At 41.9% G+C, this 12751-nt stretch overlaps 1 protein-coding gene across 3 annotated transcripts; it reads left to right on the forward strand.

Annotated features, from left to right (window-relative positions):
* The first annotated feature begins 109 nt into the window (after positions 1-109).
* On the forward strand, positions 110-11446 carry esrp1 (epithelial splicing regulatory protein 1). 3 transcript variants are annotated; one of them, XM_034101575.1, is made up of 16 exons: positions 110-437; positions 794-952; positions 1123-1239; positions 1601-1712; positions 2197-2340; positions 2834-2888; positions 3117-3227; positions 3361-3493; positions 3599-3641; positions 3908-4227; positions 4967-5191; positions 5521-5773; positions 6980-7160; positions 8350-8491; positions 8965-9087; positions 10084-10170. In XM_034101575.1, exons 1-15 carry the CDS (start codon positions 306-308, stop codon positions 9064-9066), a joined length of 2229 nt encoding a protein of 742 aa, XP_033957466.1. In that variant the 5' UTR covers positions 110-305; the 3' UTR covers positions 9067-9087; positions 10084-10170. The 3 variants fall into 3 exon arrangements, with proteins under 3 accessions (XP_033957466.1, XP_033957464.1, XP_033957465.1); XM_034101573.2 differs by lacking the exon at positions 8965-9087 and having other exon boundaries at positions 10084-11446; XM_034101574.2 differs by lacking the exon at positions 8965-9087 and having other exon boundaries at positions 5521-5761; positions 10084-11446.
* Positions 11447-12751: the final 1305 nt, after the last annotated feature.

The following is a 12751-nucleotide window of genomic DNA, read 5'->3' on the forward strand; positions in this document are numbered from 1 at the left end:
TCTGCAAACGACCTGAAGGAGGGAGGGGGCAGGTAAAGAGTCACGTGGTCACACAGGTAGATGCAATACAAAAACGGGGCACGTTCAGCCATTACTCGGAGGTGGTGACTGCGGGATGTTTCACGAAAGATTTTACAAGCGACGAAACTTGGATTTACAGACTTCACCTTTGCGCTCAGGTGTCACAGTAAAGGTGTTTATATACATTGGCTCCCGCGTGTTGACTTAGCAGGTGTATCTTCAGTTCCTGCCTTTTACTTTTTGTGCAGCATTGGATAATTTTTTTCGGCGGTGTTTGTGCTCAGATGACGGCGCAGGTAGACTACCTGGTGGTGTTTTTCACCGCCACATCTGGCGCGAGTGGAGAGCTGCTGGGATCAGACGAGAAGGAGCTCGTGCAGTTGGTTTGGCAGCTGGTGGATGTAAAGAACAAACAGGTGAAACTTTATTATTTTGTACAGAGAGTTATTGTTAGTATAAATCAGGAAATGTAGTGGTAAACAGCTCAAGTCGGAAATAGTCTCCAAAACAAACTAGCCGTTTATAATACTGTTGTAAACATCTATGAGCTTACTTTTGGGTCTTACATTGTTAAGTAAAATGGGATGACTAATATATTCTCATAAAGCTGTATATATTTAAAACCGACTCCGACTCTGTTATGTGTTAATATAAATGTAATAAGAGTCTCTTTTACATACATTTAATGTTATTTATTCAGGCTTCAGCTTGTGAGTTTCTATGAGAGCTTCTGTTTCTAGACTAACATGTGTTTTCCTCTTCTCTGAACCAGATGGGCAAGGTGAATGAGATCCTCATTAAGCCTGACCTCTCAGAATTGACAGAGAAAAAAGAGGAGGCGGATGTGGTGGAGGAGAGTGTGGAAGAGGAGAATGGATCCGGAGCAGATAATGTCTCCACAGCCTCAAGTTTTGAGACAGCATTAAACCTGGTAATAACCTACCTTAAATCATTACAATAAGCAGCATTATACCTGGTAATAACTTACCTTAAGTCATTACAAATAATGTTTTTTTGTTACATACTAACTGTGGAGATACATGAGGATATATTGTCAGCATTTTAAATGATTTTCTAAATGCTTAATGCCTCGCCTTGCAGTTTAATCTAGAACTGTCAAACGAGGTGAACAGCGCGGGCGCAGGCACGTCGGTGTGTTTGTGTACAGACGGGCAGCTCCACATCCGCCAAGTGATTCACCCCGAGGCTGCGAGCAAGGTGAGCTGAATGGGTGAACGCCTTGCAGCCAGGGCAGATGTTCTGCAGGAACCTTCAGCGCTAACACAGTCACAAAGAGATATGTTGTGTCAGCACTGAGCTCCTGGTTGAATTGAAATGTACAGTAAAAGTTGCTCTCGAGCCAAGAGCCGCTCATGAAAACCTGTCCAATGACACACGCCCATGCACATACCACCTACACAATGAAGCTGATAATATTTCCCTGAATGTCTTTAACCTGTAAAGTGTAAGACAGAAATTATTCACCTGCATGAGCAAACATTGATATGATGGCAATAAAAAGGCAGCTGTTGAAGGGCCGCTGGGTAACATCCGTTTCTTTAATGTCTCCCCTCTTCAGAACATCCTGGTCCCAGACTGTTTCTACTCTTTCTTTGACCTTCGGAAAGAGTTCAAGATGCATTTCCCCTCACCTGACCTCAAGGCTTTGAATGTACATATCATGGCAGAGTGTATCCTTCATTATGTCACTGTAAATGTTTGTAATATTAATAATGCATTCATATTGGATTTTATTTTTCGGTTATTCGTGCCCAAGTATATCTTGAGCTTTTGTGCCCCTCTATCGCTCAGAAACATGCATTAGAAGTTTGTAAGCCACGGGTGTTGGCTGCAAGACTGGAGGTTTTGAAAAGCAAATGCAAATAGGGAAACAATGGCAGCACCTTACTCAGCGCTCAGTGAGTGAGCGAGTGTGTGTTTAGCCAACAGGGTAAACCCCACACACCCACTGAAACAGGATCAACTAACATCTATGTGTGTGTTTTTCTTTTATCACGTGCCCTTTTTTTGTGGCGTTTCCATTTTTCTCAAATGTTACACCTGTCACATAATCACTTTGTACACGTATATCAAAACCTTCTTGCTGTCTCCGAACTGTAAACTGCTTTTATTTGGCTGTTCCTTGTTTGCTTTCCTTGACTGCCTCCCCTACAGCTCTTAGTATGCCTGTTGATGTGCCCCCCATGTGGGATCCCTCATCCACACTGGATCCCTCTGCCATACTGACCGCAGAAATAGCTGTACAGCAGGTCCAGATTATGGGCAGCATTGTCTTGGCCCTGCTTTCTGAGCCATATAGTGAGTACCATATACGTGACTTTACACAAAGGCGGAATATTACAGACTTGTCATTGAGTTAGGCCTCAAAGCTTACTGTGTGTGTGTTGACAGGTAAGATCAAGTGAGCAACAAAAACATTGTTCGAATGATATTTAAGGAAACATAAAATGAATCAACAGTTAATTTAGACATTTCTCATCAAAAGTGCTAATTATTTGTTGGTCTCAGATTCTCTAATGTAAGTACTTAAGTGCTCTTTTTTATTTTATATGACACTTTCCTCAAATTCTTTGGATTATTTACAATACATCTGACATAGCAAGATATTTGAAAACTTTCATTTAAGGCATTGATGTCATATGCCAAACAATTAATCAATAAATATAGGTAATAGATGAAGGATTAATCTACAAATCAGCAGTTTGCTCTAAATGTATTTTCTGTTGAAGCACTGGTCAGTTTTGGTGTAATTTGTGATCTCATGTTTGACTCTATTGCTTTCCCATTACAGGCCACACATTTACTAACCAGGAGAGAGTTAGTGAGAAGTTTGAGAACGGTACTTGGTAAGTAAAGTTTGCTCAAGATAAATATTCTTGTTGTTCTACCTCTGAAATCAACTCCAAGTTCCACGCCCGCCGTGCTAATGTCTCTGTCTGTCTGTGTGTGTGTGTGTGTGTGTGTGTGTGTGTGTGTGTGTGTGTGTGTGTGTGTGTGTGTGTGTGTGTGTGTGTGTGTGTGTGTGTGTGTGTGTGTGTGTGTGTGTGTGTGTGTGTGTGTGTGTGTGCGCACAGCAGTAAGATGGAGAAAGTGTGTGACAACTCAGTGATCAGAGCCAGAGGGTTGCCCTGGCAGTCTTCTGATCAGGACATCGCTCGATTCTTCAGAGGACTCAACATTGCCAAGTATGTTGGACCAATATTACCAGCACTCTCATTTATGAATTTTGTATCTTTAGGTAAATGTAATATACTAAAAACCTGCTGTTGACACAAGGTTCAACCCCCTCTCTAATGCTCTGTATGTTGTGTTGTTTAGAGGAGGGGCTGCATTGTGTCTTAATGCTCAGGGGAGGAGGAACGGAGAAGCTCTCGTTCGTTTTGACAGTGAAGAACACAGAGACCTGGCGCTGCAGAGACACAAACACCACATGGGCAACAGATACATAGAGGTAACCTGTCTGCATGAAATAAATGACTCAGCCACTCTACCTATATTAATCCAATCAATTGAGACACTAAGTCTTAACCTTTGTCTTGTTCCTTTCTAATGGCAGGTTTACAAAGCATCAGGAGAGGACTTCCTGAAGATAGCAGGAGGTGAGAAGATATAAACATTAGTAAAATTAGGTTTGGTGTTGTGTACACAATATAATTTGACCATATTAAGTCCTGAAGCTCTTGGGTGCCATCTGGTTTAAAAGGGAATTTACTGTTGTGAAAATCAACACCCAAATTATTATCCAAATAACAAAAACGCAACCAAAAAAAACACACTGTTTGGAAAACTTAATGCTGTTGAAAACCACCCTGTGGTCATTTTTATTTGTATAGTTTTAGTTAAGGTGTGTCTCTGTGTGTGGCAGGTACCTCCAATGAGGTGGCGACGTTCCTATCCCGGGAGGACCAGATCATAGTGAGGATGAGAGGTCTCCCCTTCATCGCCACACACGAGCAGGTGCTGGCCTTCTTCTCCCCGGGGGACGGCCTCAAAGAGACGTGTCCGGTCAGCGGAGGGGTGGACGGCATCCTGTTCGTACGCTATCCAGACGGGCGTCCCACTGGCGATGCTTTTGTCTTATTTGCCTGCGAGGAACATGCCCAGTGCGCTCTGAGGAAACACAAGGAAATCCTGGGCAGAAGATATATTGAGCTGTTCAAAAGTACAGCAGCAGAGGTCCAACAGGTATGTCAGGGTGTGTGCCTTGAAGTGGGTGTGCATCTTTGTTTGTCTGTACGTGTGCAAAATGCGTTTGTTAGCTTCATTATGTTAGCTTTACATGTGTCACTTCATTTTGTTCTGTCTTGTTTTCCTCTTTGCTTTCTGAGGGTAAAAAGAGGGTTTTAGGAAATATGTGTTAGTTTGTGTATGGACACAGCAGGGAGTGTGTGGGTGTGTTACCTTTCTCCTCAATTAGTTTTTGGAGTTGGGCTTGTTTCCCTTCAACAAATACTCTGTGAAAGGTTATTAGTCTCTTTCTCTTTTGTTGGTCTTCCTCTATCTTTCTCCCTCTCTTGTGAGTTGAAAACACGTTGACTTATTTTCTTATCTTGGCAGAGTGATAAGACCGCAGCCCAGAGCCATATCTATGCAGAGGCTTCACCTCGTACGATCATGTATGATGGACTGAGAGGTTTTATTGCTCCTCTCTAGAAATGCAAACAAGCCTGCGTTTGCCTGAAATTGCGTGGACGTGGACATGTCTTTGTTGTACACAACATTTCTGCTAAAAGTTGGCCAATACTATATCTGTCTTTTATACACTTTCTTGATTTTAAATGTAACTATTAATAGCATGTGTGTATTATGGTGTTTAGTGAACACATATGTTGGGTAGGGGAGACAGGCTACACTTAAATCAGTTTGGCCTCCTTGACTGTTTTTGCTCCAGGCAGAGTATGTAATTTATGTTTGTGTGTTTTAGGTGTTGAACCGGTATTCTTCGGCCCCTCTGATCGCTGTGGCCCCTGCCCCCTTGGTGTCCATGCTGCCCACAGTGTCTCTCCTGCCCCCTCCTGGTGGTTTGAGAGACTGCCTGAGGCTCAGGGGGCTGCCGTACACAGCGAGCATAGAGGACATCCTCACCTTCCTGGGCGAGTTTACACAAGATATCAGACCACATGGCGTGCACATGGTCCTCAACCAGCAGGTACATGCAACAACCGCACTGACTCACCGACATGGACTCACATTCTCTCCGACTAGGTTTTCACTACATGATAAAAAAGAAAAGAAAACATGTATTACTGCGATAGTACATTTGGAAAAAACTATCAATAGTGCTACCGGTGAATTCACCTTTAAACGATTGGGGGTAGGAGATAAAGCAAGAGCGAAAAAACAGAAGTAATTTAAGAGGCGTTTTATCATTATCTCCAAATATTACCATGTGTATTATTAACCTGTTATCCATATCTTACTGGTAATTTGCGACACCCCATCTCTAACATAAAGCGTGACCTCTGACTGTGTTTCCAGGGTCGTCCATCAGGCGACTGCTTCATCCAGATGACCTCAGCAGAGCGGGCGATCCAAGCCTCACAGCGGCTCCACAAGCACGTCATGTCCAGCCAGCGCGGGGCCAGCAGCCGCTACGTGGAGGTATTCCCCTGCAGCGCGGAGGAGATGGGCCTGGTGCTGATGGGAGGCTCGCTCTCACACTCACATACACACACACACACCCGGAACAGGAGTGGGACAGGGCTCAGCCCGCCGCCATGTAAGTCAAGACGTAAGTGCCGCTGGGAGCTGGGGGTGCTTCGGGACTGCAGGGTAGGTGGGCTCCTGCCCTGGGGGGCAGGGTGGCTGGGTTTCCTCCAATCTAGTACTATAGGTGGGTCTGACAAAGAGAGGATAACAAACTGTGTGTGTGTGTGTGTGTGTGTGTGTGTGTGTGTGTGTGTGTGTGTGTGTGTGTGTTGGTGTGTGTGGTCCCTCCTTGTAATTTAGTTGTATTCAATTGCCCATCTGCATGCACCGAGAAACCTCACGTGTTAACTGTTATTCTACCTTTTCACCTGTGTTGTTCACACATTCTGATTGTAGTTTATCTTCTTCAGTGGCATGTTTGTTAATTAATCTTAATTGTACCACTTTACCACTGCTTGATCATAAGGATCTGACGGGGTTGGAGAAGTGTAGCGACACAGCTACTCTGTAAAACTTCAACATGGCTTGCAACTCTCCAGCCTTCTCAGATTGGTAGTGGTGGTTTGTGGGATTCAGCCTCAGTAGACCGGCACACCTCAGGTGTATGCGTCTCCTGTGCTTGACCAATCAGTGCAACTGTGGGTAAGGTGTGCAGAGCTGAACGCTGTTGTGTAGAAATGTCTCTTGTTCTCCGTGTCTGTAGTTCCTCATCATCATGCACTGGTGCACTCCTAGTTTACAAAAAGAGGCTCAGTTAAACAGAGGTCTAATGTGTGGCCGGTAGTGACTGAGGATATGATTAAACAACAGGACATTTTATTTAAATTAAAGATTTTACTTACTATACAAACTTAATGCCACACAAAGCCAGTAGCTACAATAAATCAATGAAAAAAAGGTAACAAAACAAACGCATAAAAATGAAATAAATCTGGGTGCACAAATGTAGCTAAACGTACAGTAAGAAACGTTAAACTTTGGAAGCAGAGCTGTGGAAAAAAGTGTACGGACTGAATATCATTTAAATAAGGAGGCACCATTTATCAAAATGCAGGTCAGTACTGTATATTTTCCATAACAAAAAGGGTACTTTCTCTTAGCTTTCTTAATTTTAAATACATCTGAAAAACCAACTTTCATAAAAGTAGCTGAGTAATGGCGGTCATTGTTTGCTTGTTTGCATGAGCGCCTCTCTCAGAAACAAACATTGACCAGACTTTATCATCATGATTCTAAATCTATTACTGTTTGTCTGTTTTTAACTATTGCTCCTCTCCCTCTGCTCCAGGTTTATCTCCACCCTCCTACTCCTTCGGCCACGCTCAACCCGTCATGTCCTCAGAGGCGGCTGCTGCCCTCTACCCTCAGATTGGTCAAATGCTGCTGGCCCCACGCCCCCTGCACCCAGGACATGCATACTACCCCGCCTCGGCTCAGCTATACATGAACTACGCAGCCTATTACCCAAGGTAAACGGCGATGTTACAGGTGAACAGAGAGACAAATGGGGGCCTTTCAATACAGCCCTTCATGTTATCTGATTCCTCGGTCTAGGACTTCAGACTTTCACGTGTATGAGATCCCTCAGTTATCTCAATATCTTGAACCAGTCCTCAGATTATTCCTATCAAGGACCCCATGACTTATTATTTTGTTAGGTTTTCTGCATGATTTTATCATGACAAAAGTGTGGTTAATAGTTTTGACAAATGAAATACATTTGACTAAGAACTCTCATAGCAGGAGATCTTAAATGTTTCAGAATAAAGATATTTTAATTGAAATAACAGTGTTGAGTTCAAGCAAAACAAGCAAAACAACAAAAACTTAACTGGTTTAAAAAGGTTCAGTGCTTTTCACCATGTAGGATATACTGCCGTGATGACATTTTCTAATCAGACATGCTTTCAAATTCACTTTCTGTGGTAATCACAAATCAAATGAACCGCTTGAGGGTTGTTGGAGAAGGATTTAAGAGCTGAAGATCCTGTCATTGTTTATTTGTTGGCTGTGTGCTGATGAGTAAGCGAATAAGAAAACCAAACCGGTTTTGTTTAGATGTTTGATTTACTGAACCTTATGTTTGCTTTTATAATGGTAGCTAGAAAAACATGCATGCAATAAAGATATAACATACTGAATTTAATTGTATGTTATGTATATTGGAGAGCCCTTTCAAAATTCAGTATTTTGTCACTGTCAATTTTGCGTTCTACTTGCACATTTTCCCTGTGACCTTCCACAAAGACTGCATGTTATGTCAACGGCTTAAACATTGATTTGACTGCAATAATACCCTAGTGAAGTGTATTTTTTTTATAAATCTGGTATTTTATTGTCTCAATATCCACCAAAAAGAGTGTGGAAAAGAGGTGTAGTTTTGGTTCAATTGTGTCTTGACAAGGAGAAGGTTGGGAGAAGGTCAGTTAATAACTGAACGCTGTGGTATCAAAGAACTTGGTAAACTTCAGTGACCTCTGTTTCTGCCTGGTTAGCCCTCTCTGTCATTGAGAAAACATTTATAGACGACGCCCAGAGTTACTCTCAATCTCCTGAAGCGTATCTGCTTTGTTGGCTCAGAGACATGCAGTTTTCAAGTTTTTTTTTTCTTAGATATTTTTATGATAACAGTCTGCCTTCTCTCTTGTCTCTCTCCAGTCCACCTGGCTCACCCACCGCTCTAGGTTTCTACCCCACCCCCTCCTCGCTGTCCTCCCAAGGGGGGTTGATGCGCATGCCAGGTCTGACATACAACAGCAACGGAGTCAAAGACCTCATTAATGCAGTGCAGGGATACCAGGTAAGAGACTTAACCATATATGCTTAATAACTCTTCATACAGTTCCTACATGCAAATCCTCTGTGGCTTCCTAGCTCACACACATCGTTGCAGGATCTAAGTGTTGTATTCAAATCTTCCTCTGCTGTGGGTGTGTCTTGTCAGGTATGCACTGTGTTTGCCCAGAGGCTATCAAACTAGTTTATCCTGTCTCCTCTCCCTGGTTTGTCACACATGCACTGCTGCTTGCTTCGACTTGAATCGGAGAAACTTAACTCTCGTTTTAACTTGGAAGTGCGTGAAGGATCCCAGGGATATGTTAAAAATATATATATATATTAAATTAAGAGACATGTGGAGTGAGAATGTGCAGTTTGTTTTTTCACTCTTTCATGCTGGAATTAAAAGGTCCTTGTGGCCTTTAGGTTAGAATCTATGGTTGTTTGTCACTCAGCCCCTGTCTCTGTCATTCCTCCCCCTTCATCACACCACAGTATACCCCAGAGGAAGCTCTCATGCACGCCCACGGGGCTATGCACGCTCACGACCCGACCGGGACATTGCTTACACAGCCCAAAGAATGGGTGTGTATTTAAGGTGTCTAAAGCAGGTGGCAGGTAAGGATTGGCTCAGTGAGGGGTTTAGTTTGTCCATGGTTGTAGCTGCGGCTTGGGTTTCGAATGGTCATCGGGGAAACGGGGCTCAACAGCAACATTCCCTATGCAGACATAAGTGCTAATCACACGCAGTAGCAATAATGGACACATTCTCGGTTTGGGTTGAGTGGTTAGAAAAAATTGAATTTGAATCAATCCCTGTTTTTTCTCTTTAATTGTTGTGGCTTTCATCGCAGCGTGATCGATCTGATACAGGCTACTACATTTATGTTCTCAGTTATTTATTAGCTAAAGCGATAGCCAAGAGGATTAATTGACCGTTCCCTCCAATCAGTAATTTTCAAATGGTAGCTTAGCTGTGTTATAGCAGACCTTTAGCTTTGGATTTCTGTCTTTCTTTACTCTGTAACTCATGAGTTAAGAAGATGGTGTTTTTTTAAATCATCTTTCTTAAACAAAAACACCACAATAAAAGTGTGAGGGTTGGATTAGAGACTGTTTATCTGCATTAATATGAGTTGCAAACGTTAGCATGACTAACTAACGGAAAAAAAAAGTAGAGGCATAATCTCATATACAACTCCAAACTGGGTCAACTTTGATTGAATTAATAAAGCAACTATGGCTCAGCAAAAATCAAGCATTTTGAATACTGCAACTGCTCTCATTCGTGCTTCCAACTAGATTTTCTCCAACCCCAAGTTGGGCTTATGGGTATTGTAGTATTTAAGCAGTAGTGCAAAATGCTTGACAGGCATAGCAACAGTAACTAAGGGGGTGCAGGGCTTAGTGAACGGTCGGTGGTGGTGGTGGTGATGTAGTGAAATAATGACGGGTAATAACAGGTGTAGCCTTGAGGTGGATGAGAAGGTGATGGGTAACATCTGGTGCTGGTTTTAGGGCTCTGTGTTTGGCGCTGTTACAATGGGATAATTCTCTTCTCTCTCTCTCCTCCCCCTTCCTCACCCCAAACCCTCCTTTCTCCCCCGCCCCCAGAGTCCCGCAGAGTCCATGTCTCTCCTGAGCAGCAGTCTGATTGGTCAGTCCAGCGGAGGTGAGGCTTCTCTCATGTCCCTCTCCGGTCTCATGGCCAAGCCGGGGGGGCAGTACCTGGACCTGACCCTGTTGTAGGGTCACAATTTAACAAAGGTCATGTGACGATTTGTTATATGTCAAAGACTTGTAATGTATTGTTAGGTTTTTAAAAATAGTCTTTTAGATGTGTTATTTATATCTTTAAGATTAGAAATGAATGTATTTTATACCAAAATCATTGTGGCCGTAGCCCAAAAAAATAGCAGTTTTGTCTTATATTGCACAGTGTGTATTTTAAAAGCTTTATAGAGATTTTTTTACAATTATATTATATTATAATCATGATGATATATTTTCTAGCCAAACTTGAGAATTATGAACTAGTAGCTACATTTTTTCCAAAAGCTTCTCTGTGAAGAGTGAAAGTGTGCGCGAGTGTGTTTTAGTGTGAAAGAGATGAAATTGAGTATTATGCATGGCTGTGTTGATACGTCTTAATACTCAATCTGTTTATGCAACTCATTTAATGTGTTTATATACACTTGATACAGTACACAGTGATTGTATTGGAAGCTTTAGTGCATGAAGAAGTTAGTAGTACAACTTTTAAGATGTTTACATAATGCCAAATATCAATGCACTGCTAATCAATAAGACTACTAATGAATATTATAGCAGTATCTTCGAATGATAACATATGTTACACTGTGAGTTTGTCCAAAAGTCAGCCTTCACTTACAAAATGGTGACATCTCGCTCTCATTAACCCCCTCGTTCCCTTTACATCTGCCCAATACGGGTGTGTTTCCATGTTGTGAAATGCCTATGTTGTCTTGCCCTTTGTTTTTGACTCACATTTGAACAGAGGACATTCCCACTTCTCTGTAACATAACCACAGGGTTGCATTCTTCAAGAAGACTCATGTCACAAGCTCTCATCTTACTGATTGAATCTCAGGAGCCAGAGGTGGTTTCTGACCGATTTAATTACATGTTTTGCTCAAATAAGACCACAAAGATGTTATCAGGCCATCATACTTTCCTTGTCTTCTTTTCAACATCTATGTGGGGGATGCAAGACAGGTTTCCCTGCAGAAATCGTTTTGCCATTTCTCTTGTTAGCTGAATCATTTGGAGAGTTAATGGAAAGTTGAAAAGCAAAGGTAACAATGAACACCTCTGACGTGTATATTGTGAATAATTAACTTCACTGCCACTTTTGCCCTGTTTGGGCTTCATGTTGCTGTACACACATCATACAGTGGGAGTCCTGCTCAGGATGTCAAGCTGTTTCAATGCTGAAACAACAATAAATATAACGTGAAGTCTGCCAGCTATCAGGTGTTTAATTTCTCGATTTGCCTTTACTCCACCTTGCTGTGTACTTACTGTGTTGGCTGTATTTTGGGAGGATTTGTGAAGGAGCACAAACACACAGGTGTAGTTGTCCCACACACACACACACACACACACACACACACACACACACACACACACACACACACACACACACACACACACACACACACACACAGGCAAAGAAGCTATTGTCCCTCAGACACACTAAATTATCTGAGAGGATGGCCCTTTTTTTTAAAGAATGGAAGGAAAGCAGACAAAACCACGTCATACCCCCTGAGGGCAGATTTGGCATTGTGTAATACAATCTTGTGCACCCCACCCAACTTGATCTCTTTTAAAAACACACACTCACACTCAAATACTGCCTAAACCGACATAGCAACACCATTAATATCATTACAACAGAGCCCAACATACTTTTTTTCTCTTGAACTTTTATCTCCTCATTGACTAAGATTTAATGGGAAATGATGTGAGAAAAAATGCAGCTCAGGTTCAAAATAAGTTGTTACTACAAAACTAATCAAAAAGGGCTTTTATGCATGACAAAGTGCAACCTCTGTGTATCAATTAAACCTCAGTTTAAAGGTGTAATTTGCACAATTGAAGTGCAGTTTATAAGATTCAAAATATTGAGTCAATGAAAGTTATTTAACCTATGATGTAGTATAATACAAAGGATATAAGGAGCTGCTGAATAACGATTATAGGGTTCTTTCCTTTTTTCTCTACGGAGGGTTCTCTGATATATTTTTTGGTTCTTTTTCGGCAAAGCAGGGGATGGTCTTTATCATGAAATTTCTCCAGAACTATGTATTTTCTTTTCTTGTGAGTTTAATTGTATGAATAAATAAATGAAAAGTGGTTACTTCCAAAAATACTTTCCATTAACACACTTTTAAAACACAAGGTCAGCCCCCCCCCAACCTTAATCATTTTCAAACAGTCCCTTATTACATAAAACAGGATGTGATTGGTTAAACCTTGAAAGTCTTGTTTGTTGGCTCACCCTCATAATTACCTGTCATAATCCGCATTAATTCTGTTGGATAAAAACATCTGTGGTGCATTCCTCATACAGAGCGTCTCCGCTGCACCTTGTTTTGAACATTATTCTAAACAAGACACAGAGGGACAATTGCAGGCTGACTCACGGTACCCAACTCTACTTTATAGGTGTGTAAGGTAGATAAATTAGTAATATAACAACATTCCCTCAACAGGTGGGTGAGGCCTACACACATTCAGCACACAGGGCGAGGCTCAG

Source organism: Pseudochaenichthys georgianus, chromosome 16, assembly GCF_902827115.2.
Source record: "Pseudochaenichthys georgianus chromosome 16, fPseGeo1.2, whole genome shotgun sequence".
Taxonomy (NCBI): domain Eukaryota; kingdom Metazoa; phylum Chordata; class Actinopteri; order Perciformes; family Channichthyidae; genus Pseudochaenichthys; species Pseudochaenichthys georgianus.